Genomic DNA, 18432 nt, shown 5'->3' on the forward strand with positions numbered 1-18432 from the left:
AACTCTGTGGGACCTTATCGGTCGCTGGGATTCGTGCGGTAGCAGGTGGTTCCGAGGTAATCTGGTAATCTGTTGATTGCCTGGGTGAGAAGATCTAAGCTTTTGTGCAGGAGCGAGGACCAAGCAAAGTGCTGGAGTCGGGTGAGTGATTGGCCAATTTAAAGGGGGGGGGAAGGAGATAGCAAAATGTATCCTATAATGAAAGAAGATTAAAGCCCAAGAAGATTGTTGAGATGATTGCAAATGGACTTGGTGAAAATTAGAGAAATTTGAAAAAGAACAATGAATTTGGAAAAACCTTTTATGTGGATTTAAAGCATTTTGGTGATTTTTGTAAAACAGTTGGCGTATCATATTGGGAAACCAACAATGTCCATCAGAGAGATCTATGTGCAACCATGCTGGTTTCTTCTTGGATTTCTTACTTTTTGTTTTCAGTGGCATTGTGCTGGTTTTACGATGAACTGTAAGACAAATATGATAAGGACCAAAAATGGAAAGAGGGACACAAAATATAAAGCAGAATATCAGAAGATAACCAGAATCTTTCAAGTTCCAACTTATCTTCTTTGCTCAAGGTCAATCTCCAGCTGTCAGCAAATTCTTCCACAAACTGTTCCAATGTTTTCTGTTAGCCAGCAGGTGGCACTGTTGGTTTCCCAAATTGCTTATCCAAATTGATTGGGGTCTCTCCACTCAGATCATGCAACTTTGCAAAATAAAGGGAGAAAGACACAGGCAAATTAGACTATGAAAGCTCCTCTCGCAATTCATCTGCCTCTCACTATCTAAAGGTTATTGTTGTTGCTATGTGTATCAGCCAGTTTCACAAAAGCATCCATAGCGCACTGTTTCTCCAATGACGGCTGTGGACGGCCAACTTCTGATGTCCACTTTGGCTCAAACCTGAACAGGGAGGCACACCTGACTCAAACTGTCCAGGTGGTGCCCAACCCGAGGCGTTTCTCACCGGCCCATCCGTGTCTGTCCTCTCTGCAGGAGTGTAACCCCCCCTCCCCTCTTTCCACATGTAGGTTCAGCCCTTACGAATGGTATGATGCTCATCCGTGCAATCCCGGGTCAGACATTGTCGAGAACAACTTCACCCTCCTCAACAGTTTCTGGTTTGGAATGGGAGCTTTGATGCAGCAAGGTAGGTCCCACTCCTGCGCCACCTCCTTCTCTCCTCCTTCTTTGCTCTATGCCAGTGTTTCCCAACTTTGGCAACTTGACGATATCTGGACTTCAACTCCCAGAATTCCCCAGCCAGCATTCGCTGGCTGGGGAATTCTGGGAGTTGAAGTCCAAATATCTTCAAGTTGCCAAGGATGGGAAACACTGCTCTATGCGCAGGTAGTGTGCTTCTTGATTGACAGGTGCGAGATGAATGTGGTTGTTTGGGGGAGGGAAGCCTTGGAGCATGTTCTGTCGGGCTCTCTGGCAGAATCCTCCTGAAAATTCAGATACAAATTTCAGACACACACACGTTTGAAAATTCAAAACAATGTTCTTTATAACGAAAAGTCACTTAAACCAAGCCCTCTTTTGGTATAGCAAAGAGCACTTGTCTCCAAACAAACTGGTAATTGGTACAAGTCCCTTATCAGTTCTGAGATACTTAGCTTGCAGGTGGGAGGCAATTCACAGTCCTTCTTCTTTCACAAAGTGAAACACACTTTGCTCTGGTTTAGTTTCAAAGCGGGGAAAAAGCAACACACCAAGGTCGAAGTCAGCAAGGCAGGCACGAAACACAAGGATCAGATAATCCTCCACAATGGCCAAACCTACAGGCTGCTATTTATAGCAGCCTCACTAATGACCACAGCCCCACCCAACCACAGGTGGCCTCATTTTCTTTGATAATAATCTCTCAGTTGTTGCTGCCGATGCATCGCTCTCCGCATGCGTGGCTGTATCATTAACTCTTGTTCTGAATCCAAGGAGGAGCTAGAGAATTGATCTCCTTCTGAGCTGTCTGCCCCACTCTCCTCCTCCCTGTCACTCATGTCTTCTTGGTCAGAGGAGCCTTCATCAGCAGATTCCACCGGGGGAAAAACAGGCCTGCGGCATGTGGATGTCTCCTCCACATCCACAGTCCTTGGGGCAGGAGCTGGGCCAGAGCTAACCACAACAGGAGCAAGAGATGTAATACGGTGTCTTCTCTCCTTCATGGTTACAAGCAGCAGCAGAGCACCAAGGAGTTGCTGTCATCACACAATGACAAGCAAAGACGTTGCTTTTTGAAATGGGGGGGAGAGGCGGGGGTGTCTCTAGGCAGTCTCTGAAGAGCGTGTCAAGATCAGCTTCTCTGCCTCTTCCACTGGGGAGGATCTTTAGAGCAGAGGCGAGACCTACTTCTCCCTGGTAGACCTACCCATCCCAAGGGCTCTTGAGCAAAATTTCCTCTGCTCCACGCAGGACCTACTCACCAGCCCTTCCGACCAGGAAGAAGTGGACGTCCAGGGGTTCCCACCGGTCTAAATAGCTAAACTAATGGGAGGCTCGAAAGCCAGAAGGGCTCCAGCAAGCATTGGATTCCCCTGTGCTCAAAGTCTGACAGGGATTACTCAGCATTTGCTCTGGGTACTTTTTCTTTCTTCTTTTTCACATAAGAACCTAAGAAGAGCCCTGCTGAATCAGGCCAAAGCCCATCGAGGCCAGCATTCTGTGGGCCCCCAATTGTCCATGGGGATCTTGAGCAGAAAGGGAAGGCAAAAAACCCCCTTTCCCTTGACCCCCAACAAATGGGACTCAAGGGAACCCTGCCTGCCTCAACCAACATAGAGGTGGCACATGGACATCCATTTCAATAACCATCTATGATACACTTGGCATCCATGAATCTGCCTAATCCTGCCTTGAAGCTCTCCAGGCTGACAGCTGTCATGACCTCTTCTGGAAGGGAATTCCATAAACCAACGACCCTCTGGATGAAGAAGAAATATTCCCCTTATTCATCCTCACTTTCTTACCTATGAGCTTTAGGGAGTGCCCCCTCGTCCTAGTATTGTGGGATAGAGAAAAGAATTTTTCCACCTTTTCTATCCCATGCATGATTTTATACACTTCGATCAAGTCACCCCTTAAAATAAAGATTTAAATTCCATTCCAATCCATTCCAATTATTTCCTTATTCTACTCTACTCTACTTTTAAAAAGTTCGGGTCCAGCATGTCGAGCACTGCAAAGTTCAGCATGAGCCCAAACTTTGCAAGTTCAGTTCGCCCCACACTACTCAGGAGGTCTTTCCATGTCTGTGGATTGTAGGCTTGAGGAGATAGACCAGGAATGTGGCCAGCCAGCACAGAAAGAGGCTGCTTGGATGGAGCAAATTAGGCATCAGCAAGGCACCAGGTCCCCCAAGTTTTCAGACCTCCTATCTTGAGTCCTCTTCCCCTCACAACTGCTGTCACTCTTCAGCACTGAAGCACAGGAGAGATACAGTTTCAACGTCTTTGAAGACACCCACCTTTTCATCCCCTAATTCCCAGCCTTCAGGGAGAGGGGTTTCCTCCACGGTCTCCCCGTTTCAACCTGGTTCCACCTGGAATCAGGAACAGAAGAGACAAAAACCCCCATGTCCTTCTCTCTTTGGACAAAGTCACTGTAGGCCTGTAAAACATTGAAATGGTGTTTGTTACCCTTGGCTGCTATTTGCAGCGCTAATCACTCTTTGCCCAGAGGTTTTTTTTGGGGTGGTGGTGGGAGCTTAAAGCCTGTATGTTTGAAGAATGTCCTGGGGGTGAACCCTTTTGAAAAACAATCCGCATAAAGGGAGTTTCTTTTTTTTATTTTAAACGATTGAACAAAAGAGACATAAAAGTTCACAAATGGCTTGCTATTCAAATCACATAAAAGCTGCTTAGTTAATTACTCTGATTTGCAGTTGCCCATAAATTACTGGCTGTGCCCAAGGTCAGCAGGGATGGGGGGGGGGATTTCTGCCGGCAGCTGAAGGAAAGAAGGGAAACAGCGGGGTGGCTTTCTCAGGCATCGCTCAGGTTGACCGGGTGTAATTGGGGTGCAGCTCATGGTTCAGAAGTGGGCCTGGCTGGGGGGCGAGTGGGGAGAGACTGTCCACCCTGCAACTGTTCCCCTCTGTTTCTCCTTTCTTTCCCAGGCTCCGAGCTGATGCCCAAAGCTCTGTCCACTCGGATCATTGGGGGCATTTGGTGGTTTTTCACACTCATCATCATCTCTTCCTACACGGCAAACCTAGCTGCCTTCTTGACGGTGGAAAGGATGGAGTCGCCCATTGGCTCTGCCGACGATTTGGCCAAGCAGACCAAAATCGAATATGGCGCGGTCAAGGACGGAGCCACTATGATCTTCTTCAAGGTGAGCTTGCAACCTTGGTGTTCTGTCGGGCTCTCTGGCAGACTCCTCCCAAAAATTCACAGGTACAAATTTCAGACATACACACGTTTGAAAATTCAAAACAATGTTCTTTATAACGAAAAGTCACTTAAACCAAGCCCTCTTTTGGTATAGCAAAGAGCACTCGTCTCCAAACAAACTGGTAATTTGTACAAATCCCTTATCAGTTCTGTGATACTTAGCTTGCAGCTGTGAGGCAATTCACAGTCCTCCTTCTTTCACAAAGTGAAACACCCTTTGCTCTGGTTTAGTTTCAAAGCGGGGAAAAATCAGCACACAAAAGGTCAAAGTCAGTAAAGCAGTCACGAAACACAACGATCAGATAATCCTCCACAATGGCCAAACCCACAGGCTGCTATTTATAGCAGCCTCACTAATGACCACAGCCCCACCCAACCACAGGTGGCCTCATTTTCTTTGATAATAATCTCTCAGTTGTTGCTGCCTATGCATCGCTCTCCGCATGCGTGGCTGTATCATTAACTCTTGTTCTGAATCCAAGGAGGAGCTAGATAATTGATCTCCTTCTGAGCTGTCTGCCGCACTCTCCTCCTCCCTGTCACTCATGTCTTCTTGGTCAGAGGAGCCTTCATCAGCAGATTCCACCGGGGGCAAAACAGGCCTGCAGCATGTGGATGTCTCCCCCACATCCACAGTCCTTGGGGCAGGAGCTGGGCCAGAGCTAACCACAACACTTGGGGACTCTCCTCCATAGCGGCCCTGGAGCATCGGTCACAGAATTCTGGGAGTTGAAGTCCAGATACCTTCAAGTTGCCAAGGTTGGGAAACACTGGTCTGGAGGACAGAAGGAAAAGGGGGCACAATCTGAAGTTAGTTGGGGGAAAGATCAGAAGTAACGTGAGAAAATATTATTTTACTGAAAGAGTAGTAGATGCTTGGAACAAACTTCCAGCAGGCGTGGTTGGTAAATCCACAGGAACTGAATTTAAACCTGCCTGGGATAAACATAGATCCATCCTGAGATAAAATACAGGAAATAATGGAAGGGCAGACTAGATGGACCATGAGGTCTTTTTCTGCCGTCAGTCTTCTATGTTTCTATCCCAAATCAAGCCGCTTAAATGGCTGCAATTTCAAGGCGCTATCAATTTGAGGAAAAGAACTGATTTAAAGTGCTTTCCATTCGCTTGAGAGTGGAGAAGCATTACAGAAACCCAGTCCTGTTGTAACGAATGGAGGGGTGGGGGGGTTGTCTCTATAAATCTTTTGTTTGGCTCTTTTCAAAATGCAGTGTGGCAGTTCAATCAATATATGCCAGATTCCCCATTAACTTCAAAAGCTGATACTGTGTTAGCCACCTATTGTATTGATGTCGGCTTCTAATTGCTAATAATATAACCTCCATAACCAGATGGGAGATAAGGCTGAATCGAGGGTGCATACATTTCGGTGCTAATTGGATCAGTGGTGGGATTCACATTTTTTTTACTACCGGTTCTGTGGGCGTGGCTTGGTGGGCGTGGCAGAGGAGGGGTACTGCAAAATTTCCCTCCCTCCCCACTCCAGGAAAAGGTCACTGCAAAATCCCCATTTACTACCAATCACAGGGGCTCAGGAGGCAAAGAATAGATAAGGGTGAGGGCAGTTCTCCGAACTATTCAAATTTTCTGCTACTGGTTGTCCAGAACTGGTCAGAACCTGCTGAATACCACCTCTGAATTGTATATTGTCTTCTCATAGACACTGGTCATTGTTCTGGCAACGAGTGAAAACGTAGTGCTTTTATAACACATGTGGTTCTCCATGGATACACACACACACCAGTACACAAAAAGTCTCAGAGAGGGTCCGCAACTTGGGCGTCCTCCTCGATCCACAGCTCACATTAGAGAAACATCTTTCAGCTGTGGCGAGGGGGGCATTTGCCAAGGTTTGCCTGGTGCACCAGTTGCGGCCCTATCTGGACCAGGACTCACTGCTCACAGTCACTCATGCCCTCATCACCTCGAGGTTCGACTACTGTAATGCTCTCTACATGGGGCTACCTTTGAAGAATGTTCGGAAACTTCAGATCGTGCAGAATGCAGCTGCGAGAGCAATCATGGGCTTCCCTAGGTATGCCCATGTCACACCAACACTCCGCAGTCTGCATTGGTTGCCGATCAGTTTCCGGTCACAATTCAAAGTGTTGGTTATGACCTATAAAGCCCTTCATGGCACCGGACCAGATTATCTCCGGGACCGCCTTCTGCTGCACGAATCCCAGCGACCAGTTAGGTCCCACAGAGTGGGCCTTCTCCGGGTCCCATCAACTAAACAATGTCATTTGGTGGGACCCAGGGGAAGAGCCTTCTCTGTGGCGGCCCCGGCCCTCTGGAACCAACTCCCCCCAGAGATTAGAATTGCCCCCACTCTCCTTGCCTTTTGTAAGCTACTTAAAACCCACCTCTGCCGCCAGGCATGGGGGAATTGAGATACTCTTTCCCCCTAGGCCCTTACAATTTTATGCATGGTATGTCTGTATGTATGTTTGGTTTTTTATTATAATGGGTTTTAATTGTTTTTAGTATTGGATTATTGTTATACGCTGTCTTATTATTGCTCTGAGTCTGCGGAGAGTGACGGCAAACAAATCCAATGAATGAATGAATGAATGAATGAATGAATGAATGAATGAATGAATGAATGAATGAATGATACTACAGAGTCCGGTAGTGAATTCCAAGCTTCAACAACTCGATTATTAAAGTCGTATTTTTTACAGTCAAGTTTGGAGGGGTTAATATTAAGCTTGTATCTGTTGTGTGCTCTTGTGTTGTTGTGGTTGAAGCTGAAGTAGTCTTTGGCAGGCAGGACGTTGCAGCATATGATCTTGTGGGCAATACTATATGATCTTGTGGGCAGTACACTTTGTTTTCCATTGATCTGCCCTTTCAGAAGTCCAAGATCTCTACTTTTGAAAAAATGTGGGCCTTCATAAGCAGCAAACCCTCATCGCTTGTGAAGAACAACGAGGAAGGGATCCAGCGAGCCCTGACGTCTGATTATGCCCTCCTGATGGAGTCCACCACCATTGAGTACATCACCCAACGAAACTGCAACCTGACCCAGATTGGTGGACTGATCGATTCCAAAGGCTATGGGATTGGCACGCCCATGGGTGAGACCAGCGGGGTCCAGAGAGAACAAGAGGCTATAGGGGGGTGGGAAGGAGGGGCTGGCATTCGATAAAAGCATGCAGGAATTTGGTAGCTGTAACTATGGTTTAAACCAAACAGGCAGGGAGGGGTTGCTGCCTGGTTGGTGGGGGGACTGAATCAGCCCAAAGCCCATCGAGTCCAGCATTCTGTATCCCACAGTGACCCACCAATTGTCCTTGGGGATCCTGAGCAGAAAGAGAAGGCAAGACCCTTCCTTTCCCTTGACCCCCAACAAATGGGACTCAAGGGAACCCTGCCTGCCTCAACCGACATAGAGGCGGCACATGGACATCCGTTTCCATAACCACCAATGATACACTTGGCATCCATGAATCTGTCTAATCCTGCCTTGAAGCTATCCAGGCTGACAGCTGTCACAACCTCTTCTGGAAGTGAATCCCATCAACCAACGACCTCTGAGTGAAGAAATATTTCCCTTGATTTGTCCTCACTTTCTTACCTATGAGCTTTAGGGAGGGCCCCCTCATCCTAGTATTGTGTGATAGAGAAAAGAATTTTTCTCTATCCACCTTTTCTATCCCATGCATGATTTTATACACTTCGATCAAGTCACCCCTTAAACGCCGTCTTTCAAGGCTGAAGAGACCGAGGCGTTGCAACCTGGTTTCATAAGGGAGAGGCTCCATTTCCTGGATCATTGTTGTGATTCCTTTGAGGCAGTGAAAATTATCAGTGCAAGGAGATAGGAACCTTACGGCTGTACCAATTATGCCTGACCTTCCAGTCCATAGGAACCTCTGCAAAAAGTGTTGTGGGTGTTGCTTTTCTAGCTTTGTGGGAGGTCCACAGAACTGCCTGAAAATTCCTCTGCAGGGGTTGCGTAGCGCAGTCTCTCTTTTAGCAATGTTCCCCCTTCTGCCTCGCCCACTTACAGGTTCGCCCTACCGAGACAAGATCACCATCGCGATCCTTCAGCTGCAGGAAGAGGCAAAGCTGCACGCCATGAAGGAGAAGTGGTGGCGAAGCAACGGCTGTCCAGAAGAGGAGAGCAAAGAAGCCAGCGCCCTCGGCATCCAGAACATCGGCGGGCTCTTCATTGTCCTGGCTGCTGGTCTCATCCTCTCCGTCTTCGTAGCCACCGTGGAGTTCATCTACAAGCTGCGCAAGACGGCAGAGCGAGAGCAGGTATTGGCTTCCTCCTCTTCCTCCTTCCTCCTTTCCTTCTTGGACCGTTCAAAGTGTTGGTTATGACCTAGAAAGCCCTACATGGCGTAGAAAATATATATAAGATAAAGCAGTGTTTTTCAACCAGTGTGCCGTGGCACACTAGTGTGCCGCGAGACATGGTCAGGTGTGCCGCGAAGTTCAGAGAGAGAAAGAAAACAAGAGAAAGAGAGAGAGAAAGAAAGAGCAAGAGAGAGAAAGAAAACAAGAGAGAAAGCAAGCAAGAGAAAGAGAGAGAGAGAGAAAGAAAGCAAGAGAGAAAGAGAACAAGAGAGAAAGAAAGCAAGAGAGAGAGCAAGAGAGAGAGAGAAAGAAAGAGAGAGAGAGAGAGAGAGGGAAGGTGGGAGAGAGAAAGACATAGAGGGAAGTAGGGAGGGAGAGAGAAAGAGAGCAAGAAACAGGAAAGAAGGAAGAGAGAAAGAGGGATGAAGAGAGAGAGGAAAAAGAAGAGGGAGAGAAAGAGGGAGAGAGAAATACTGTAGAGCGAAAGGAAGAGAGAGAATATTTTTGTCCAAACTTTTTTTAGCAACCCCTCCCCCCCTCAATGTGCCCCATGGTTTTGTAAATGTAAAAAATGTGCCGCGGCTCAAAAAAGGTTGAAAATCACTGAGATAAAGAACACAAGAATTAGAGAGATGAGAAGGAAAATTTTACCTAAATGGTATTTCACGCCAGTAAAACTAGCACACTTCCAGAGGAAAGGGAAAGGAAACTGTTGGCACGGTTGCCAAATAAAAGGAGTCTTTATGCATATGCTCTGGGAATGCGTTGAAGTTCAAAAGTTTTGGAAGGAAGTACAGAATGAAATTAACAATATGCTAAACATTAATTGGATAATCACGAAAGAATTAGCAACACTAGATAAATATGGGGAATTACGAGAATTTAAAGAAATCAAAACAGCAGCTTTGGAAAGCGCTCAAGCAGTAGTGGTGTTAGGGTGGAAGGACAGCAATAAATGGACCATCCAGAATTGGTACTGGTACATGGTGGACCACATCCACTTCGAAAGTATGGAAATAAGATTAAATAACTTTGATGAAAATAAATTGGAGAAGCTGATGGCACGATGGAATAAGGTGAAAAATTATATCTTAAGTAGAATTTATGACGACAATGTGAAAAATAAATTCCAATCACTTTTTGTATGTAAAGAAATGTAAACCGGAGCCAAGGAAGAAATTGAAATTTACTGTAAATAATTTAACCCCCTAAATGGTGGAGGGGTTATTGGTGTTGGGCACTTTTTCTTTAAGATTTTTTTGTTGTTGTTGTTGTGATAAAAATTTAATAAAAAAAATTATTAAAAAAAAGAAAGAAAGCCCTACATGGCATAGGACCAGACTATCTCCGAGACCATCTTCCCAGTGACCGGTCAGGTCCCACAGAGTTGTTGTTGTTGTTGTTGTTGTTGTTGTTGTTGTTATTATTATTATTATTATTATTATTATTATTATTATTAATTAAATTTGTATGCCACCCCTCTCCATAGACTCAGGGCGGCTCACAGCAGTAATAGAAAACAATGTACAATACAAATCTAATATTTAAAAACTAAAACCCCCATTATTTAAAAAACATACACACAAACATACCATACATAAAACTACATAGGCAAGGGGAGATATCTCAGTTCCCCCATGCCTGATGGCAGAGGTGGGTTTTAAGAAGTTTACGAAAGGCAAGGAGGGTGGGGGCAATCCTAATCTCTGGGGGAAGCTGGTTCCAGAGGGTCGGGGCCGCCACAGAGAAGGCTCTTCCCTTGGGTCCCACCAAACGACATTGAAGGCCAACTCTGTGGGACCTAGCTGGGATTCGTGCGGCAGGAGGCGGTCCCGGAGATATTCTGGTCCGGTGCCATGAAGGGCTTTATAGGTCATAACCAACACTTTGAATTGTGACCGGAAACTGTTGGTGACACATGGGCATACCTAACGTCCTCTTCCTCTGCCCTCTCTGCTTCCAGCGATCCTTCTGCAGCGCCATGGCGGAGGAGATCCGGCTGTCCGTCACCTGCCAGCAGCGCACGAAGCACAAAGCCCAGCCCCCCCTCATGGTGAAGACCGACGCCGTCATCAACATGCACACCTTCAACAACCGGCGGCTGCCCAACAAGGACAACCTGGCCTGTAACACAGGATTGACCCCTGCCTTCCCCTAGCCAGCAGAGGGGTGAGGACTGGGGCGCCGAGGAAAAGGCTCCCTGGAAAGCAGCCCACTGGGCAGGAGGCCTGCGGGAGGAGAGACCCACAGCAGGTGGCCCCCCTTCTGCAGACAGGGGTCTTATTCTTCCCTTGCAGGCCTCACAACTGCCAGCCCCCCACTCCTCACCCGGACACCTCCAAGAGTCTCGATGTTTACATATCAAGAACATGTAAAAGACAAAGCCGGCGCCTCCCACCCTCTGAGATCTCGGATCCCACCCTTGGGTTAAGTATGGCAATAAGCGGAAGGGCCTCGGATCAGGAGATACGTGGAGCCCCCACGTGGACCACGGACTTCAGAGGCAACAGAACAGAGGGCAGGGGGAGGGCAAGGGAGGGGTCCTGGCCAGAGCCACCACCCTTGCTGGGAGGAGCAGAACCGTGGCTTTTGACTCCCTGCTGGGCTGGACGATGGTTCCTCAGGAAGGACACCCCCTTAGCATGTGCGGTGGTGGCGATGCAACGGGAGCCCCTCCTTCAGACGGCCGGTGTCGGGGTCCCTCAGCTGTCAGGAGATGCAACAAGAAGGCGACAGAGCACACTACGACGTGGTCCTGCCCCCCAACCATGGAGAGGAATTCTCTTAGCCGGGCATTGTTCCCAGGGAAGAAACATGCCAACGTTTGCAAATCGGAAGCAATGACAATGTGAATTGGTGGGAGGGGGGCGAACGGGGGACAAAGTTGGGTGTTTGAGAGCTGTAGGACCTAGTGACATTCCATGTATGTGGACCATGCTGGCCTTGTGGCCGAGACGAGATCATGGATGCCTCTGATCAGCCACTCTAGGTACACTGCCCCAAAAGTGCCGTGGTGCCCAAGGATCCATTTCCAAGTGAGGTCCCAGGTACTTTCCACTCTTTGAGGGGCTGTCACAGAGAAGAGGGGGTCGGCCCAGGCTCCAAAGCACCTGAGGGCCGGACAAGAGGCAACGGAAGGGAACCTGCCCAGGGGATCCAACCTAGAATTCAGTCCCGAGTTGCCGGAAGGCTTCTCCCCCCTGTTGTCCCTAGCTGCTCCCAAAGGATGAACGGACTCCAAGGCTTGGCCTTGACCAGGGCCCCCAGAGAGCACATGGTTTGCATTTTTCTTCCAAGCAGAGGTTTTCTCTCCCAATGACCAAAGACCACCACTGCCTGCCGTTTGGAAGGAGCCAGGGGTGGGGCTGCTTTCTCCCACCACCACCCATACCCAATTCTTTGTCAAATTGCCAGGTGCAGGATCTGTGCCGTCCCCTGACATGGTAGAGAAAAAGGAGGATTGTGTAGCAGCAGCCAGAGCTTTTCCTTCAACATCAGCATTTATCACCAAGCACCTCTGGCTAAGCCTAGCACACTTCTCGTACCTTTCCAAGCTGCAAGAAGTTCAACAAGAGAAGTTTTTCCCCAGGAGAGCATCGTTGTCCTCCCTCGTTCTGAACCCTCCCCTCAGTGGAGGGCCAGAGTGGCCAGAGGGAGGAGGCTGTTTCAAGGCTGTCCTCTAAAGTGCCTTTTGAGAGCTGTCCCCTTGGCCCCTCCCACAGCCATATGGCCGCTTCACCAAGGTCACTCCGAGAGGTCTGGGCACAGCAGGTTCAGCTGGTCCATTAGCAGCAGAAGCAGAGCTTGGACTTCAGACACATCAAGAGCTCTTTGCTTGCTGGTTTGCAGACACTTTATTGCCCTACTAGGTAGCATCATCAGGGCTAGTGAGTGCAGGCGGGCTCCCTGTTGATGTACGACAGCTGGCTAGGTAACCCCAAGAGTCCTTTCTCCTTTCCCTGCTCCTCCAGCAAAGGCCTAGCACACAAGGCTGCAACCAGAGGGACGACACAACCCAGCGGTTGAAGGGGGTGGGGGGTTGAGATGAGGTCCAGCTTCTTTGGGAAAAACAGGCGGGAAGAGAGTCCGTGCATAACTGCAGCCCATAGAAGGGTTTCCGTCCCCCGTCCCAGCTCCAAGCAGCTGCTTTGTGTTGAGAACCTGCTCAAGAAAACATTCCCAGCCTCTTCATACCTCTTGGGTTACTTACATCAGCAGCGATGGCAGAAGGGTAGTAAACGGGAGCCCAGAGGTTGGAGGAGCCAAAGTGTTGAAAGAGAAGATACTTGACTAGGAGAACATTAAAACTTTTAGCTCATTTCAAACGGGATCTTGAAAAAAAGGGAAATGGAACGGGGGCTCCTCCATTCCGTAAGGAGGGTCTCAAGGCAGAAGAGGAGACGAAGGATGCTCCTGAGCTTCATCCAATCTCCCCACAGAGCCTTTTCTGTACAGCATTGAATGGGGTGATAAGTAAAGCCAGTTTTGTGTATCCGTTTCATTTGCTCATTCTGAATGACCAACTCGTTTGTCATGCTCCAAGAAAGACGAATGGTTTAGTGCATCAGAAACAAGCTGTTTCAGTTATCACGGGATCCTTTCAAAAGTCAGAAGTTCCTCTCTTGGTTTTGTGTTTTGATTTGGCCAACTTACGCTAGTCTAGGAGAGCCCCCTTCACCCGATCTCCGAAATGTGGGCAAAATTGACTCCCTTTCTTTTCAGTTTTGAGCACGACAGCAAACTCTTTCCCCCGTTTCTGCTGTCTCTCATCCTCCCCAACCAGTCTGCTTATGCAAGTCTTTTCATTTTGTGCGTAACGATGAAGAGGAGGCTTCCAACGGCTGAACCTGGAGGAAAAACCATCAGAAGAGGAGGTCACCTGCCCACTGAGGGAGGCCAGGCATCCGAATCGCCAGCCAGTTCTGGGTTTTCCAGCTTTCGGAGAAGAAGAACTAAATGTGAGGTATATCTGAAGACCTTGTTTCTTACACCAAGTGTTGCTGGTTGAACGTGCATGGGGAGCCATGGAGCTGGTTGAGGGGGCTGTTCCTCAGAGCAGCTGAGCTTTTCCACAGCTGAGACCCAGGCCAGGGCAGTGCCCTGGAAGTCTAAGGTAGCCCACCTGCTTCCCTGGCAGCCAACAAATGCTGACCCACCAGGCAAGGTGTACACGGCCCTCCGTCACCTTCAACATCTTGGCTAGAGGAAGACCAACCAGCTTTGGGTGTCCATGTTGAGCTGTTGGTCTACCACAAATGTTGCTGTGCAAGGCCAGTTGCAAAAGTACACAACCTCCAAGCTCACAACCATGCAACTCGTTCTTTGTTCTTGGTAGGGTTTCTTTGGCTTTTGAACAATATCTCTGCACAAAAAGCGTCTGTCTGCAGTGATTTGGGGGATGGCAACTGAACTGCCCTTCCATCCTCTCTCTCTCTGGACTGATTTCCTATCAACAGCCACAGAACTGGTCTCTGTGACATTCAGGGGGACAATTTCTTTGTGGACCTGCAGAAATTTCTATGAATTTAGTTTTTTGTAAACATTTTGTAAGAATTTTGGTTTCATAGTAACTGTGTTACTTGCAGATCATTCTAGGCAGATGTAAATAGAATTTCAAAAAAAAAGAGAGAACAATTTAAAGTTTTAAAACAAACAAAAATGATTATTTTCCTTTTTAAGACACTGTGATATATCAAGTGCACAGTTTTGCTGTATGCGGTAACATTGTTAAAATTTTAAATAAAATATTTCTACAAAACAAACCGCCCAAACATTTTGTATCTTTCAATTAAAAAGCAAAACAAGCTTAAAAGAAGCCACAATGTCTGCGAGAGAAAGAGTTGAACTGCTTTATGCGTCCAAAAAATAATAAAATAATCCACCAGTGAGATGGGAGAAAAAAATAAAAGGGGAATAAAAATAGAATCAGGAAGTTGACATTTTGTTTGCAATCAAAATATTTAAACACCATTAAAGAAACTTTTTTTTCATTTGGATAATGTTGAAAGGGTCAGATTTGGCCTCTTTCCAAGGAGCGTGTTATTTGCAAGACACTGAGACCTGTACAAGGAAAGGCAGTTTGGAGTAATGGTTAAGGCATCAAGCAGGGAACGAGAAGACCCTGAGTTTCTGTCCCTAAGCCAGCCACCCTCTCCCAGCCCTTGGAAGCAGGTAATGGCAAACCATTTGCTAAGGGAATTGCAGGGACTTGTCCGGGCCATCAACAGGAATGAAGATTAACTTGGAAGTGCCTTTAAAAGTTTGAATTCTTTTTTTAGGAATCAACTTTGGTTCTGAACCTAAACTTTGGATTATTTTTGGAAGCTTTGTATCTTGAAAATCATTCTAAATATATTGTAAACTGGGCTCGTGTGCCAGAAGTGAAGCTCCTTCCAAATTGGGTCTTATTTTGGGATTCTCTGAACCTGGGGTGCGTGAACCTAAAAAGATGTTCCGGGGATGAGTGGAAACCTGGAGCTGCGTCGAGAACCAGTAGCTCTGCCTTGAAGATGGCCTCTGGTTTGCAACAGAATAAAGAATCACTTCTCTGCATTAGAGGGTTGTCCACTGGCATTTAGGGAGTGGGAACAAGTCTTCCCAGTTGTTTTAAGGGGAAGGTTGTTCTGTGGAGGCAATTCATAGATTCATCTATGAGCTGTCAAAGGTTAGCGTTCATTTCAGTTGTTCCATAATCCAATCCAGAATGCAAAATGTAAGTATAACTAGCTAGCAAAATTAGGAGCAGATGAAACATTCTTCAAAGTAATTTAAGATAGGAAGAAAGGAGGAAGGGAGGTTGAGAGGAAGAAGAAAGGAAGGAAGGAAGGAAGGGAGGGAGGAAGAATGAAGGGAGGAAGAAGAAAGGAAGGAAAGGAGGGATGGAGGAAGGAAGGAAGGCAGCTCCAATGTTCTAAGATCTCATTTTTATATCTCTATCATCGCAAAAGTTGGGTTTGCAGACAAACCTAAATGAGTCAACCATAACTCTCAACAACAGAAGAGTTTTGTATTCTTCAATGCAAAAAAAGTTGTTGAAACTCTAGAAAGAGTGCAGAGAATAGCAGCAAAGAGGATTATTTATTTTATTTATTTTTATTTATTTATTTTTGGGCTGGAGGCTAAAACAAGATGAACAGTTGCAGGAACTGGAGGTTTTTAAGAAGAGATGGGACAGCCACTCCTTTGGGATGGGATAGAGTCTCCTGCTTGGGCAGGGGGTTGGACCCCAAGACCGTTTCCAATGTTGTTACTCTGTATTCTATTCTATTCCACACTGCAACTATGTGCCAGGAATGTCCTGGCAAAACCTGATGACCTTACTGTTCCCTTCCCTGCTAGCCACAAAGGTGGCAGATGTGACTTGGACGCTGTGCCAGGTGTTGTTTGCTGCTGCTTGACCTCCCACTGGGATCCTTGTGCTTTCAGCATCACCAATTCTCTGTCTTCCAGGAGAAATGATTGTTTGGGAGATTTTGTTATTCATGCAACACAGTCAACCACCAGAGGATAATTGAACCCATCTGATTTTCAGTCAGAACAAGTTCTGTGCCGCTGCCCCAGTGCAAACAGGTTACAAGAGACTTGCCTTGACTTTGGCCTGGTTAAGTGTGTTGTTAGAATGTGGATGAGATGAATAGGAGCACCAAAAAAAAGTAATTTTCTAAAGAAGAGACTGAAAGAAAGAGAAGGGGGAGGAGAAAGGCTACAAAAAGTTATTGGAGGATGATGGGAGGAGGAGGGGGAAGAGAAGGAATTTTAGTTGCTGGAGAACTGCATAAGGCTATTCAATGACTCTTATGGCAGTGTTTCCCAACATTGGCAACTTGAAGATATTTGGACTTCAACTCCCAGAATTCCCCAGCCAGTGAATGCTTTTTGCTTTTTACTTTTTACTAAATCTGCACTTATTTTTATTTATTTTTTAAAATTATTTTTTATTTATTCTTTGTCCAATATACAATACATATGAAAGAGAATAGACATTAAGTAATATATATAAAGATAGAAAGTAAGAAAGAAGAGAAGTAGAAGGGAAGGAGAGAAAATATATGAGATATGAGATAAGGAAAGACAATTGGACAGGGGACGATAGGCACATCAGTGCACTTATGTACGCCCCTTACTGGCCTCTTAGGAACCTGGAGAGGTCAATCATGGAGAGTCTAAGGGAGAAATGTTGGGGGCTGGGAGCTGACACCACTGAGTCCGGCAATGAGTTCCACGCTTCGACAACTCGATTGTTAAAGTCATATTTTTTACAGTCAAGTTTGGAACGGTTAATATTAAGTTTGAATCTGTTGCGTGCTCTTGTGTTGTTGCGGTTGAAGCTGAAGTAGTCGTTGACTGGAAGGACGTTGCAGCATATGATCTTGTGGGCAATACTTAAATCGTGTTTTAGGCGCCGCAGTTCTAAGCTTTCAAGATCCAGGATAGTTAGTCTATTTTCGTAAGGTATTCTGTCTCGAGTGGAGGAGTGAAGGGCTCTTCTGGTGAAATACCTTTGGACATTTTCGAGAGTGTTGATGTCTGAGATGTGGTGTGGGTTCCAGACAGATGAGCTGTATTTGAGAATGGGTCTGGCATAGGTTTTGTAGACTTCTATTCAACTAGTTTTTCTCATCATTCCTATCATCCTTTTCCTCCCACTTAGGACTTGTAAGACTGTAACTTGTTGCTTGTATCCTTATGATTTTTATTAATATTGATTTTTTCTTCATTGCTTATTTGACCCCTATGACAATCATGAAGTGTTGTATCACATGATTCTTGACAAATGTATTTTTTAAAATGTAGATTGAGAGCACCTGCACCAAGACAAATTCCTTGTGTGTCCCATCACACTTGGCCAATAAAATTCTATTCTATTCTATTCTAAAAGAGAAACATTAGGACAGGGGATGGAAGGAACTCTGGTGCATTTATGCAAGTCCCTTACTCACCTCTTAGGAATTGGGAGAGGTCAACAGTGGATAGTCTAAGGGTAAAGTTTTGGGTTATCCCAGCTTCATTTATTACTGGCTTTTGGAAATTGCTTTTAAAATGCCTTTTGGCTAATATTAAACTTTGGATCAACAAAGTGATGAGTTTCTGTCAATCCTTAGTGAAATATGTTTTAACTACAGTACTGAGTACATTAAAAATCTTTTTGGGGAATAAATAGCCAAAGGGTGATTAGACTATTGATTTTAGAAAGTGAAAAAGGACTAAGGGCTCAGATGAATGTCAAATGAAATTTTAAAATTTTATTTTTGGAAAATACTATTGTTTTTAAAGAGCATGATGGGATGAGACTTTGAATGTTGGAGATTAGAGGGAACCAGAAAGAAGTAAAAGTTAATATTAAAGGAGAACACTTAAATTTAATTTAATTTACTTAAATCAAAATGGAGCTAAATACTTTAAGGTTGGCTACATTGGAGGAGATTACTGAACAATGAACCCAGGAGTTAACTTTAGGAGTACATGTTATACATAGACGGCATTTAAAATACTAGTTTTACTGGACAATACTGCATTAAGAATGACAGGCTATAAGAATGATATTTATTTTATTTATTTATTTATTTATTCATATGTAGGGGGGGGAAGCTACACTGAATGTACACATGAAAGCAGTTGATGTCTTCATAATTAAAAGGGAATCCAAATAACAAATGAAAAAGTGACCTGAATTAGTTTTTTAATGCTCGATTTACAAAATAAACCT

General features: G+C 45.8%; 1 protein-coding gene across 1 annotated transcript in view; it reads left to right on the forward strand.

Moving 5' to 3' along the window:
* The window catches only part of GRIK3 (glutamate ionotropic receptor kainate type subunit 3), a 162313-nt gene extending 147872 nt beyond the window's left edge, over window positions 1–14441 (forward strand). The window contains exons 12-16 of the mRNA XM_070764460.1: window positions 1035–1153; window positions 4121–4338; window positions 7276–7498; window positions 8434–8684; window positions 10690–14441. Of these exons, the coding sequence (XP_070620561.1) occupies window positions 1035–1153; window positions 4121–4338; window positions 7276–7498; window positions 8434–8684; window positions 10690–10884 (1006 nt within the window). The 3' untranslated portion in view covers window positions 10885–14441. The remainder of the gene's footprint in view (window positions 1–1034; window positions 1154–4120; window positions 4339–7275; window positions 7499–8433; window positions 8685–10689) is intronic.
* The last annotated feature ends 3991 nt before the right edge of the window (window positions 14442–18432 follow it).

The sequence above is a fragment of the Erythrolamprus reginae genome, chromosome 11, assembly GCF_031021105.1.
Source record: "Erythrolamprus reginae isolate rEryReg1 chromosome 11, rEryReg1.hap1, whole genome shotgun sequence".
Classification (NCBI taxonomy): Eukaryota; Metazoa; Chordata; class Lepidosauria; order Squamata; family Dipsadidae; genus Erythrolamprus; species Erythrolamprus reginae.